This window comes from Heterodontus francisci, chromosome 30 (genome assembly GCF_036365525.1).
Source record: "Heterodontus francisci isolate sHetFra1 chromosome 30, sHetFra1.hap1, whole genome shotgun sequence".
Classification (NCBI taxonomy): Eukaryota; Metazoa; Chordata; class Chondrichthyes; order Heterodontiformes; family Heterodontidae; genus Heterodontus; species Heterodontus francisci.
The window spans coordinates 7,967,259-7,980,681 of NC_090400.1; the positions used below are offsets into that span (position 1 = coordinate 7,967,259).

At 44.0% G+C, this 13,423-nt stretch overlaps 1 protein-coding gene across 2 annotated transcripts in view; it reads right to left on the reverse strand.

Moving 5' to 3' along the window:
• atp2a3 (ATPase sarcoplasmic/endoplasmic reticulum Ca2+ transporting 3) overlaps positions 1-13,423 on the reverse strand; it is a 263,331-nt gene that overhangs the window by 15,569 nt on the left and 234,339 nt on the right. Inside the window, exon 20 of one of the 2 annotated variants that reach the window (XM_068010067.1) lies at positions 10,490-10,607. In XM_068010067.1, coding sequence (XP_067866168.1) covers positions 10,490-10,607 — 118 coding nt within the window. Of the gene's footprint in view, positions 1-5,414; positions 10,608-13,423 lie in introns of those variants that run through there. The other variant, XM_068010066.1, reaches the window with a different exon arrangement.

Below are 13,423 nucleotides of genomic sequence, written 5' to 3' on the forward strand. Positions count from 1 at the left end.
TAAAGGATTGCACAGGCTAGATAGAAGCAGACCTTTTCCTGTGGTTGAGGGGTCCAGAATGAGGGGCAATTGATACAATATTAATTGCAAGAGTTGGAACAGAGGGCAGGAGAATTTTCTTCACACATGGATTGTGAGGCTGTGGAATTCACTTCCCATGTTAGTGGTTGAGGTGGAAACTATGGCCAGAGTTTAACGTTAAGGTGGTGGCCCCGCCCACCAGCTGAAAAGTCAAGGGTGAGCCTGCCTCCATCAGGCCTGAAAGCCAAGCTCCTATTTTGTGTGACCCAGGCCCTTAATAAGCCTTGGTCGGGACTTCAGCTCCTCTGAGGCAGGAAGTCCCACCTCCAAGAACTGTCAGCCAATCAGAGGGAGCAGTGGCTACTGTTGGGACTGCACCCAATGAGAGCAGCCACAATGGACACCAGCCTCGGAGCAGGTAATTGGGGATTGGACCTCACCAGGGACAATCAGCTGTGCCCTGGCGACGTGGGAAGGGGGTTGGTTGAATGGGGGAGTAGGATGAGTGGGGGGTGGGGGGGTAGTTTTAGCAGGGGTGGCCCGTGCTGCTGTGGAGACCCTCCATGTGGCACAGGGTGCATGATCAGGAGAGCTCCCTACCCCCAGCCCACAACGAAGCCACCAGGTATTACTGGGCGGCCTCCACAGGTGCTGAAGTGCCCGTCCATAATGGTATAATACTAGTGGCGGCGGGAGGAGGCCCTTAAGTCTCAGTTGGCCTGGGGTGGGCGGGATGTTTGCCACCTCCCCCACCACTGGTAAAATAGCAGCGGGGGCAAGTAGACGATGTGCACAGCAACCCCCTGCCTCCCAGCTCACTCCTGGGATGGGGTGGGGGGGGGCGGGGGGGTGAAGACGTACAATTCCAGTCTATGTCAAAACTGAAGACTGTATTGAATAGGTTGATGAAGGAAAAGGGGGTAAAAGTGATATGCAAATATGATCAATTTCATATGCACACATGGACAGAAAATACCAAGACAGACTGATAGGGCCGAAGGTATTTCCTTCAGACATATCTGCACAATGTTGTACCCTATATAACCTTAACCTGAGAAGGACATCTGTATCACAATGGGGGCATTGTGTGTGACCATCAGCACCATCTAATTGAATGCCTGTTTCCTTATCTTAATATGAAGAAGAATGAAGGGTGCAAGAATGGTAACAAGGAGGTCCAGCTTGCTCATGATACCTGTGGCACCAGCCACAGACAGGAGCACAGTACAACTGCGACAAAGCTCACACTGCATGCAAAGTCATCAAGCTTCCTTTCACATCTTGAAGCACCAATTCACATGTCTGGACTAATTGTTGACAGTTCCAACTTACACCCACAAACCCTCCCTCCCACCCAGAATAACTGTCGTCTGTTGCATGCTCCACAAGAGAGGCCTCGTTCTCACTCCCACACTACACATGGTTAACTCTTAACTGCCCTCTAAAGAGAACTAGCAAACCACACAGAATCAAACTGCATAGACTACAGCAGTTCAAGAAGGCCCACCATTACTTCTCAGGGCAACTATGGACGAGCAATGAATTCTGTCCTTTCCAGCAATGTCTGTGTCACAAGAATGAGCTAAAAAAAAAAACTGGTACTAATGCGAGCCTCCTTCAAAACTGGTCCACAGCTCCATCATCTCTTCAACAGGCCAAACCTCATCTCCCAAGTAACCATTACCAAATCATCACTGTCTGCATTTTAATAGAGTTCTCCAATTACACCTGCTGCCATCTCACACTGGGCTCCTGACAACTTTTGGGACAAGTATTAATTAACCAGCATGATGCACAAATCAAATTCAGGTCATTTATTTTGTCTATGACGCTGGCAGCTAGAGTTGGCCTGACTTTGTCCCTCAGCGCCTGTTTCAAATGTGTGATACCTAACTTACCACTCCTATGATTCCCTTCCAAAAGGTCTAAGTGTGTTGGTTGGCTATAGTAAGCACTTTGGAAAGGGGAACAGGAAAGGGAGTGTGGCCAATCCTTCTTTTAAGTATGTGGCTCCTCTCTGAAAGTTCTTACTGAAGGGTTTGCAGCTTCTAACCAATCATTGCACTGTCGGCAATGCTCAAAGCTAGAGGAATTTCAGGAGTTATCAGTTCATTTTGACCTTCCCAGTGCTATGTCAGAATTTTCAACTATCTTCATCGCAAAGCACAGCTGTTCTAGAATCCTTCTCACTGGTTGGCCCAATGTACAGGAGTCACTTCCTACACCTTAGGCTGCAGACTGAAAACAGCAAATCTGTGAGTAAACCAGCAGGCACAAATTCTCTCAGAAACTTTCAGTAACCGGTAGTTAAACCCCGATCAACACACAGAATGATATTTCCAGGTTTATCACTCATTTTTTTTTAAAGGAGGTAAGTTATTTATAGTTGCAACCGTAGGTGAATCTGGGTGTTAAGAGAAAGTTAATGACATTTCGAACCTGTGCAACAATACCATCTGCGATTCACAGAAATGTGCTGAGTTTTTAGCAGTGCTGTGAGTAATTCTTTTTTTCATTCTTTCATTAGGGATGTGGGCGTCGCTGGCAAGGCCAGCATTTGTTGCCGATCCCTAATTGTCCTTGACAATTGAGCGGCTTGTTAGGCCATTTCAGAGGGCAGTTAAGAGTCAACCACATTGCTGTGGCCAGACCAGGTAAGGACAGCAGATTTCCTTCCCTAAAGGACATTAGCAAACCAAAAGATCTTTTAATGACAATCCATGATAGCTTCATGGCACCATTACCAAACCTAGCTTTCAATTCCAGATTGTTTTCCTTAATTAATTAAATTTAAATTCCACCAGCTACTGTGGTGGGATTTGAACTCACATCTGGGCCTCTAGATTACTACACCAATGGCACTACCTCTACACCACTGTCTTCTGTAGTTAGCATTGCCTAAACGATGTATGCTGAAGGCTGTCTTGGTTTAGCCCATATCAGCTGACACAACAAAATGAGCACCCAAGTTATAGAGATTAAAATAAAGCAATCTGCCGTCACAACCCTGATTACTGCTGGAAAGTGACCATAGACATCAGGTGAAGTCAAGGTCTAAGGATGCACCGCAAGCTTTAATTAGCCTCTAAACACTCACAGCCTAAACAGGACAGTACATCCGAGAGAAAGTAAGGGGTGAAAGTTCAATTAATAAATTGTGCCATGTGTAAGATAACTGGCAATAGAACCAGAGGGAATAGAATCATAGAAAGTTTAAGGCACAGAAAGAGGCCATGTGGCCCATCATGACTGTGCCAGCCGAAAAATGATCCACCCCTTCTAATCCCACCTTCCAGCATTTGGTCTGTAATCCTGTTGATTACGGTACTTGAGGTGAATATCCAGACTCTTTTTGAATGAGTTGAGGGTTTCTGCCTCAACTACCCTTTCAGGCAGTGAGTTCCAGACCCCCACCACCCTCTGGGTGAAAAGTTTTTCCTCATCTCCTCTCTAATTTTTCTACCAATCACTTTAAATCTGTGCTCCCTTGTCACTGACCTCTCTGCTAAGGTGAATAGACCCTTCACCTCCACTCTATCCAGGCCCCTCAAATTTTTGTACATTTCAATCAGATCTCCCCTCAGCCTTCTCTGTTCCAAGGAGAACAACCCCAGCCTATCCAATCTTTCCTCATAGCTGCATTTTTCCAGTCCTAGTAACATCCTCATAAATCTCCTCTGTACTCTCTCTAGTGCAATTACATCCTTTCTGTAATAAGGTGACCAGAACTGCACACAGTACTCAAGTTGTGGCCTAACCAATAAGTTATACAGTTCCAGAATAACCTCCCTGCTCTTATATTCTATACCTCAGTTAATAAAGGGAAGGATTCCATATGCCTCTTAACCACCTTATCGACCTGTCCTGTGACCTTCAGGGATCTGTGGACATTCACTCCAAGGTCCATCACTTCCTCTACACCTCTTGGTATTGTCCCATTAGCTGAGAAATTTTTTATGCGGCATTTTATGATGATCCAAAATGCGTTGTCTTGAAGCATATTCAACAGTAACTTTCAAAAGGGCATTGGATAAATACTTCAAAAGGAAAGATTTGCAGGACGATGGGGAAAGAGCCAGGGAGTGGGACTAACTGAACAGCTGTTTGAAAGAAGTTCAACAGGCCAAATGACTGCCTTCAGTTCTCATAGAATGAGTAGTGTAGCTGTGTCTAATAATTTGTAACATGCACATCAGCAAATGGCAAACTAATAGCGATCTAAACAATAGTATGGTGTGTAAGATCCACAAAGAGCCAGATTTAATGAAACCATTGATCAGCTGTTGACAGTGATATACTCAAATTAGGACAGTGTTGCAGATACCCAAGTACCACAAGTGAAAGGAAGAAAGCAACTCAGAAATAGTCAGATTTACAAAGCTCACAGTATCTCTCTTCATTAATTCATTGTGAAAAAAAGGTGATGACTAATCTGCAACCCCCAGAGGGTACAGCAGGCTGTATTCAGGCAATTAACATCTGCCAGTCTTTTTTATATCCCATAATAGTTTTAAAATGGAATGTTTCAGTGTTGATTTTTTTAGCCAATGAAATGCACAGAATCAGAGAACGTATGTAATGTTGTTGAAACGTTTAAAAAAGACCTGTTTTTTGACACCGCATGGATAGTTTTGATATTGTTTTTTGAAAGGGTTCAACCATTAGCCAAGTTCCAATTTTTGGCAGGAGTAAATTTTGAGACCGTGAGGTCCTCTGGACAATTCTTTGAAAAATAATTGAAACCTCAATGGGCCATAACGAGCAGCAGGCTCCTCGCTTTGAGATCAGCTAATTGAGCATTGGGCAGAAATCAGTCCGGAAGGATGGTAAGTGCATTCCAATATGGGGGCAAGGTCAGGTTCAGCGGTAGTATGCCTTCACTGTCTGGGCCATCAAGGATGGCCATTTGAGCAAGATGTCCACAAATGCCACACACGTGAGTTGCCACCAAAATTACAGCCAAGCTATTTAGAATTGAAATCAGGAAGCACTTTTGTTTTGACACAAAGGGTAGTGGAAATCTGGAACTCTCTGCCCCAAAAGACTTTGGGTACTGGAGGACAATTGAAATTTTCAAGACTAAGATTGGTAGATTTTGGTTGGGTAAGAGTGTCAAGGGTTATGGAGCAGAGTTGAGGTACAGGTCAGCCATCGTCTAATTTAATGGCAAAGCAAGCTCAAGGGGCTGAATTGCCTCCTCCTATTCCTGTCTTTAGGGAAGGTCAGTAGGAAATCAAAGTCTTATTCTAGCCAATAGTCTGGTGGCAGTCTCAGAAATTTACCATCCCAGAGTCCAAATGTGAGGGGCCTATGGTTAAAGAGATATTATTGCCTTGAATCTGAATGATTGAAGTAGAAATTCACATTAGACAGAATTTTAAACCAAGCTTGAGTACATTTGGGGGGAAATACTTTTATTTTAGGTAAGCAACACATGCAAAGTGATAACAAAGGTTACAGCATCGAGGCTTCAATAAATATCTTTCTTTTAAAAAAAAACTTTTTGTTTAATTTAATTTTTGTTAGAAAAATAGCACTGCTATGAGAAGACATCGTTGGCATCACTTTGTAATGTTTCACATGCACATCAGCAGCATAGCTAAAAACCCACACACAATACTGAGGAGAGTCGGGGAAGGGAAGCAAGAGTGAGGGGCAAGAGGGAAACAGAGGAAAAGGGGAAGAAGGGAGACGGACAGGGAAGAGAGAAGGAAAGAGACAAGAGGGGGACAGGGTAAGATAAAGGGCAGAGACAGAGCAGGGAGACAACCTCTCTTTTCTAGCAGAGGCCAAATATAATTGGACTTAAAAACAATCAGAAGATACAGTATTTGTATCAAGTTATGTGCTTCCAGGTGCAGCCTCATCTTAAATCTAGTTAGACATTCACAGAGGAGCAAGTGAACAGTTCCACTGTGCTAAAACCATGGCACAGTATGTCTTACATTCTCCAAAAGTAACTCAGAGCATTTCTTCTAGTTGAGTAAGATAGGATGGTCTAGACCACAGATGTTTCCAAGAACCCTGCAAGTGCTGTTTTGTTGATCTCATCAGGAGTGTGTTTGAGCAGAAATGGAGCAACTCCTCTCCCCCAGGGCAGTTGTCCTTTCCTCCCACACAGGACCAAGCCAATTCCCTCAGCCCAACACAAACTCTCCACTCTCCCCAATATTCAGTGCTGCTCCCAAAAGCAGCCTGAACCTCTGCAGTCACTTTGTCGTATCATTACCACAGAAACCAAGGACCAACTCAGGATGTGGATCTCCAGGATTCTTCTAAAGACAGAGTGCAGGCCACAAGCCGCCCTTTCTCAAGACAGGGGCTGGTCTTCCTCTACACATGAGGTCATGTAATCGGGCCACGCTGGCGACCAGAAACTTAATAGTCCCAATCACAATGTAGATTAAGCGGTTCCTGCGCCTCAGAATCCCCTTAAGCATTTGTGAGTCTGCATTATTGATTGGTCAGAAGGTGCTAGAACTTAATTTGACGAGGGATATCCAAGCATGGGCATTGGTCAAAACCAGGATTGGAACCTGGGCTGCCCTAATGCTGCATATAAGACAACAGAAACATCACACATAATGACTAGAAATCTTTCACTGCAGCCATATTCCACAGTGCAGTCAGCTTCCCCATCTACTGCACCTGATACATCTCCTGCTTTACGTTGCTTCTAGTCAGAGTGCTGTGCTGTTATGTGTTGTCTTGCTGGGATGTTAAGGAGACACTGCAAATAAAGTAACTGTGATCTACAGAAATCAACATCTTCATGCATAAATTTTACTGGGGCTATGTGTACATTTGCTCTCTCCAAGGAGCACACTGTTCACTGGTCTCTGCTGATGCTCCTTTGTAACTGGCCAAAAGCACGCTAGCCCTTGCTTTTTGTCTCTCACTCCCTGTAGAGAAGCCCTTGGCTTTCCCCTTGTCCTAACACTCAAGCCATCATCAAGAACATCTGGGCACAAACCCACATCCCAACCGTCCACTGCACTGCACAACACTTTGCACTGCTACATTGACCTACAACACTTGGCTTTTTTGAAAGTCCACACTCATACATAGAAATTAATGGCTTCCAAGGCAGAAATTCCCAATTACAGAATAAATCCCTAATGCTGAATGGGAATATGCTGCGCTGTACCATGCCCTTCACATAGACAGTCTCATCCTTGGTAAGAATTCGATGTTGTGCCCTGTTAGGTGCTATCCGCATGCACAGCAGCATACTGCCCACGAGCTGCTATTTAGGTATGAAAGGGGCGAATTAGGGTAGAACTGTGTTTTCAAATATTCAGGGAGGCAATTGATAATCCAAACAAAATTTCCTTTTAACCCTTGCTTCCTGGACACAAAGCCACCATAACTGCACGACTGGCTGCTGGTTTCTGGAAACATCTGAGAGGGGGTCTGGAACACCACAGAAAACAGCAAAGTGCAGGAAGTACAGTACCTGTATTTAATACAAATTCTATACTTGAGGAGAGAAAACATAAAAATGACCTCTTCTCGCAAACCCAGGGAGCATGTCCATATGTGAACTTAAATCTTTAAAACATCGCTCACAATTTCTGCAGCTCCATGTTCTTCAATCCATCAACTGAATTTTTTTTCCTCCACTTCTCATTTTACAATTTTTAAAATAAGATTCTGCTTTAAAAAACAGCTGCCCAATCAGTTAATACAGTTTCACAATTCATCATCAATTCCCTTCAGGATTAGCTAATTATTTGTTAATCAGTAAGAAAATTAAAATGAGTACTTCTCCAAGACTGGCATTATCACATCAACAACATGCCACTGACACCAAAGCAGATTCAAAACTAACCGCAACTTCCACATAAAAGTAACTGTGGTTTCACTCTAAACACACGCATCCTCTCACCTTTTGTATAAAGAGGAAAGGGTCAAGGACCAATCGGACATCCTCAGCATGACCTTCATAATTCACTCTTTCATTCAGTCATCACAAGGCATTTAGCACTCAGGAAACCCTCGATTTCTCCTGCTGATTCCCACATCAGACAGGTCCACCTCTAATACTTGTTTTAAAGCCAACAAAATGTGTTCATTCCGACACTGCATCCTCAGGTCTCCATGGCCTGTGTTGTGGGCACTGGGAAAATGTCATTGTGGATATTTGCTATTCCTTTATGGCTTACTGAGCTTTCTCAGGACAGGAATCCTCCACCAGTACCAAGCTGCCTCGGGACAGTGAAAGTGACCCTCCCTTAGCACTGAGCTCTCTCGGGCCAGTCACTGTGACCCTCCCTGGGATGATACTGGTGAGAATGTGACTTTAAGAGGCACTGATTGTTCTCTAGTAATTTATGGCCTTAATTGGTACACTTACATGGGTCAGTGCACTATGTTTTTAACAGGTGGTTGTGGTGTCAATAAAAGATGACTTTAAGTCACAGTAAAGCTGCTATCCAGATCTTTGTCCACTGACGGACATGATCTTGGTATGCTATAGTCAACAAACCAGAATTTTGCCTCTAATCACCGAATGTGGCAAAATTGTGCCAGGATGGCTGGCGTCAGATGGCATAGTGGTTGGGGGGGGAGGTGCCTACAATTGGTTTTCAATAAAGAAAATAGGGATGGGGGAATGACCAGGCATGGGTCTCACTACCATTGGTATTCACATTCTCGGACTGCTGCTGGAAAGTGCATCACCATGGATGTCAGCTGACAAACACAATGCTTCTCCGAAGTGGCAAGGTCTGAGAGCTGAGGGGAGAATTCAAAACTAAGCAAACCGTAAGGCGGGTTGACAAGTTGCTTACAGCAGGTTTTCCTTGAAGGGAATATCTCTTTTTCATTACATCAGGTGCACTCAAATTCAATAGACTGTGTTTCACCTGACAGCAACCTGATAGTTACCATGCAAAAATAAGCCGGAAAGTAGAGCTGTCATAAATACAAAATGTCAGTGTCGCACATTGATTGTATCGGTTCCCTTACAGGAACACCTCGATTGTACCGAGCGGTCCTGGGAAGGCAGATCCACTCTGCACCTCACAGCAGGCCAGTCCTGGAAATTCACTCACATCTCTGTCTCTGCCATCTCCGGTGCTGGGCGAGTTATACACGCGCTATGGCAGATGAGGTGGCAGCTGAGAGCAGGACAGGCTGTGTTGGTGGCAGAGGAGCTGGTATTCATTTCAGGACAGGTGAAGTGATGATACGTGTAGGATTCCCACCTCCCCCCACCCATTCTAACATTGCATGGGTGCCACAGAATTTGCAATCTATATTCAGATGATCTGTTTACCAGTGTCTGATTTTGTGTCGCATGTACGGTGCAATCCACAACTCAAATAAAGGATTCACATGACTGTTGTATACTGAGTCAAACAGCAGTGCTTTCACCCCATTGTGAAGAGGAATAACCTCCACTCTGATACAATACAGTACCTCAGGTGCAACAGCTCGTTCTCCAGATTGGACTGAACAGGCCAACACACTGGGGCTTCATGTACTATGTAGACAGCGTTGTCCTATCAGTGGCTCAAGCATAAGATAAGGGCTTTGGCTGTGATTAAGCTATTCAGCAGTGACATCTTACCAATTAACATTCTTAGATCATGACATTTTAACCCATTGTTCCTCAAGGATTTATTAACCCATAAGATTGATGTGTATTGTGATTATTTGAAGTGAGTTGGATTTTTATTGCTGGTTCCATTGATTTTCTTTTGGAATGAACTGTTCCCGCACAGTTTAAAAAAAGGATTGTGATGTTATTCCACAAAAAATAAATGCCTTAATTTGAACTGATTGACTCGGAGCAATGAAGATTGCCATGATATCAGTAAAGAATGAGTCAGACACATTCCATTCCTTCAGGAGCCAAGTTTCATGACTATTCAGGAGTTATTGGATTGCTGGGTTAGATGTTTAAACACCAGTGATGGGTCAACTGGTTAACCATATTATTCCAAACCTCTTGGGGATTCCAGCATTTGGTTTTGCTTCTAGAAGCAGCGACTGGGTCATTCTCTCCAATTGGCTAATTACTGGACACTTTGAGTATGATTTTGGAAGGAGAAAGGATTGCCTTGACTACTCGCAATGAGCTATTCAGTATCTCTATGAATGAATAAACACAACAGTGGAATAGCATTTGACTAAGCCCTGCAGCTAATCCTGGGCCTGGAAATCACCATGAATGCCCTCTCCTCCTGGCAACACAGTCCCACAAACATAAGCGCATTCAATAGGACCCAAGGCATCCTTTTAGGACAGACATAGAGTATAACCAAGTCCCACGAGAAAAAAAGCAAGCTGGCATCAAGAAACCAGTTCCTTCTGGTCAGCGCTGCAGCAGTCCTTGGAGGTTAAAGCAGACAGTAAAGCCAGCAAATGAGAGGGGCGGAGACTAAGACGAAGAGCCAGGAAATGTCCCCAAAGCATGCTGGAAGCCCACTATTGCTCTGACAAACTACAACAGGGTCTTTACCCTCTACGTAGTTACGGGACATGAATTTGAGCGTTTCGTCCAGCAAGATGACAGGCAGGGAAATCTTCAGGACCACGACCCACTGAGGCCAGTTGAGAGCAGTCACCTGGAAAATCAGCTGTTGAACAAGAAAGAGGACAACGTTACAAACTCATCACCGAAATACAATCACTGTTCAGCAAACATTTTCTATGCATTCTGGCTTAAAGCTTTGTCATTTACCTACAACAATGCTGTGCAATAGGTTAGCCACCAGCCACATGTGTTGCCTCTTAACTGTGTCAAACTAACATGGTTGATTCTTAACTGCTCTATGAAGTGGCCAAGCAAACCACTCAGTTAAGAACAACTAAGGATGGGTAATAAATACCAACCTTGCCAGTGATGTCCACAGCCCATGAATCACTAATTACATTTCTGATTAGTAAATTAAAATTAGTAATAATCATTGTCATTAGTCATGCAATCTCAGAACTCATTTGCATGTCGCATACATGTGAATGATAACTTTTGTTATTGGTATTTTTATTGGTAAGCTAGAAAGTAGAGTGTGAATAGTTTTGAATGATGTGAGTGCTTTGCTTCCTTGGTTACTGATGGGGCTGTTTGGTCAGTAAATATACAAGAGTAAAGTACATTTACCTGTATTGTATGCAAGATGTTTTCCATTTAAATTAGTGCATGCAGCTGAAACAGTGTCACTGTAGAGACACCTGTGGTGTTCAGCAATTTCAATTGGATGACACTGACCCGTAATACATTAAAGGTCTTGTATCTGCATGCACTCCCATCAACTATCAACGTCAAGGGATATAGAGGATTGGATCATGAAGAAAAAGGAGGCTTATGGCAGATTCAGAGTGCTGAAAACAGCGGAGGCACTAGAGGAGTAGAGAAAGTTTAGGGGGGTACTTAAAAATATAATTAGGAGAGCAAAGAGCGGACATGAAAAAACACTGGCGGGCAAGATAAAGGAAAATCCCAAGGCGTTTTATAACTATATTAAGGGCAAGAGGAAACCAAGGAAAGAGTAGGACCCATTAGGGACCAAAGTGGCAATCAGTGTCGTTTCAGAGGACATAGGTGAGGTTTTAAATGATTACTTTTCATCTGTGTTCACTATGGATAAGGACGATGTAGGTGTAGAGATCAGGGTGGAGGGGATTGTGATATACTTGAACAAATTAGCATTGAAAGGGATGAAGTATTAGCTGTTTTAGCGGGCTTAAAAGTGGATAAATCCCCAGGCCCAACTGAGATGTATCTCAAGCTGTTATGTGAAGCAAGAGAGGAAATAGCAGGGGCTCTGACACAAATTTTCAATTCCTCTCTGGCCACAGGAGAGGTACCAGAGGATTGGAGGACAGTGAACGTGGTACCTTTATTCAAGAAGGGTAGCAGGGACAAACCAGGTACTAACAGGCCGGTGAGTCTAACATCAGTGGTAGGAAAACTATTGGAAAAGATTCTGAGGGACAGGATTAATCTCCATTTAGAGAGGAAGGGATTAATCAGAGATAGTTAGCATAGCTTTGTCAGGGGGAGATCGTGTCTAACTAACTTGATTGAATTTTTCAAGGAGGTGACTAGATGTGTAGATGAGGGTAAAGCAGTTGATGTAGTCTATATGGACTTCAGTAAGGCTTTTGATAAGGTACTGCATGGGAGATTGATTAAGAAGGTAAGAGCCCATGGGATCCTGGGAAATTTGCCAAATTGGATCCAAAATTGGCTTAGTGGCAGGAGGCAGAGGGTGATGGTCGAGGGTTGTTTTTGTGAGTGGAAGCCTGTGACCAGTGGTGTACCACAGGGATCGGTGCTGGGACCCTGCTGTTTGCAGTGTACATTAAATGACTTAGACGTGAATATAGGAGGTATGATCAGTAAGTTCGCAGATGACACGAAAATTGGTGGTGTCGTAAATAGTGAGGAGGAAAGCCTTAGATTACAGAACGATACAGATGGGCTGGTAAGATGGGCGGAGCTGTGGCAAATGGAATTTAATCCTGAGAAGTGTGAGATGATGCATTTTGGGAGGACTAACAAGGCAATGGAATATGCAATGGATGGTAGGACCCTAGGAATTACAGAGGGTCAGAGGGACCTTGGTGTGCTTGTCCATAGATCACTGAAGGCAGCAGCACAGCTAGATAAGGTGGTTAGGAAGGCATATGGGATACTTGCCTTTATTAGCCGAGGCATAGAATATAAGAGCAGGAAGGTTATGATGGAGCTGTATAAAATGCTAGTTAGGCCACAGCTGGAGTACTGTGTACAGTTAAGGGCACCACACTATAGGAAGGATGTGATTGTCCTGGAGAGGGTGCAGAGGAGATTCACCAGGATGTTGCCTGGGCTGGAGCATTTCAGCTATGAAGAGAGACTGAAAAGGCTAGGGTTGTTTTCCTTAGAGCAGAGAAGGCTGAGGGGGGACATGATTGAGGTATACAAAATTATGAGGGGCATTGATAGGGTAGATGGGAAGAAACTTTTTCCCTTAGTGGAGGGGTCAATAACCAGGGGGCATAGATTTAAGTTAAGGGGCAGGAGGTTTAGAGGGGATTTGAGGAAAAAAATTTTCACTCAGAGGGTGGTTGGAATCTGGAACACACTGCCTGAAGAGGTGGTAGAAGCAGGAACCCTCACAACATTTAAGAAGTATTTAGATGAGCACTTGAAACGCCATAGCATACAAGGCTACGGGCCAAGTGCTGGAAAATCGGATTAGAATAGTTGGGTGCTTGATGACCGGCACAGACATGATGGGCCAAAGGGCCTGTTTCTGTGCTGTATAACTCTATGATCTATTTCCATTGTAAATTCCAATGTCCATTTCCATTTATAATGGAAACTGCCTGTGTAAATGCAACACATTGTAATTAAACCCTCTCCCTAGTAGCGCTGCTACAGCGCCCTCACTGGCAGGAGGGTGTA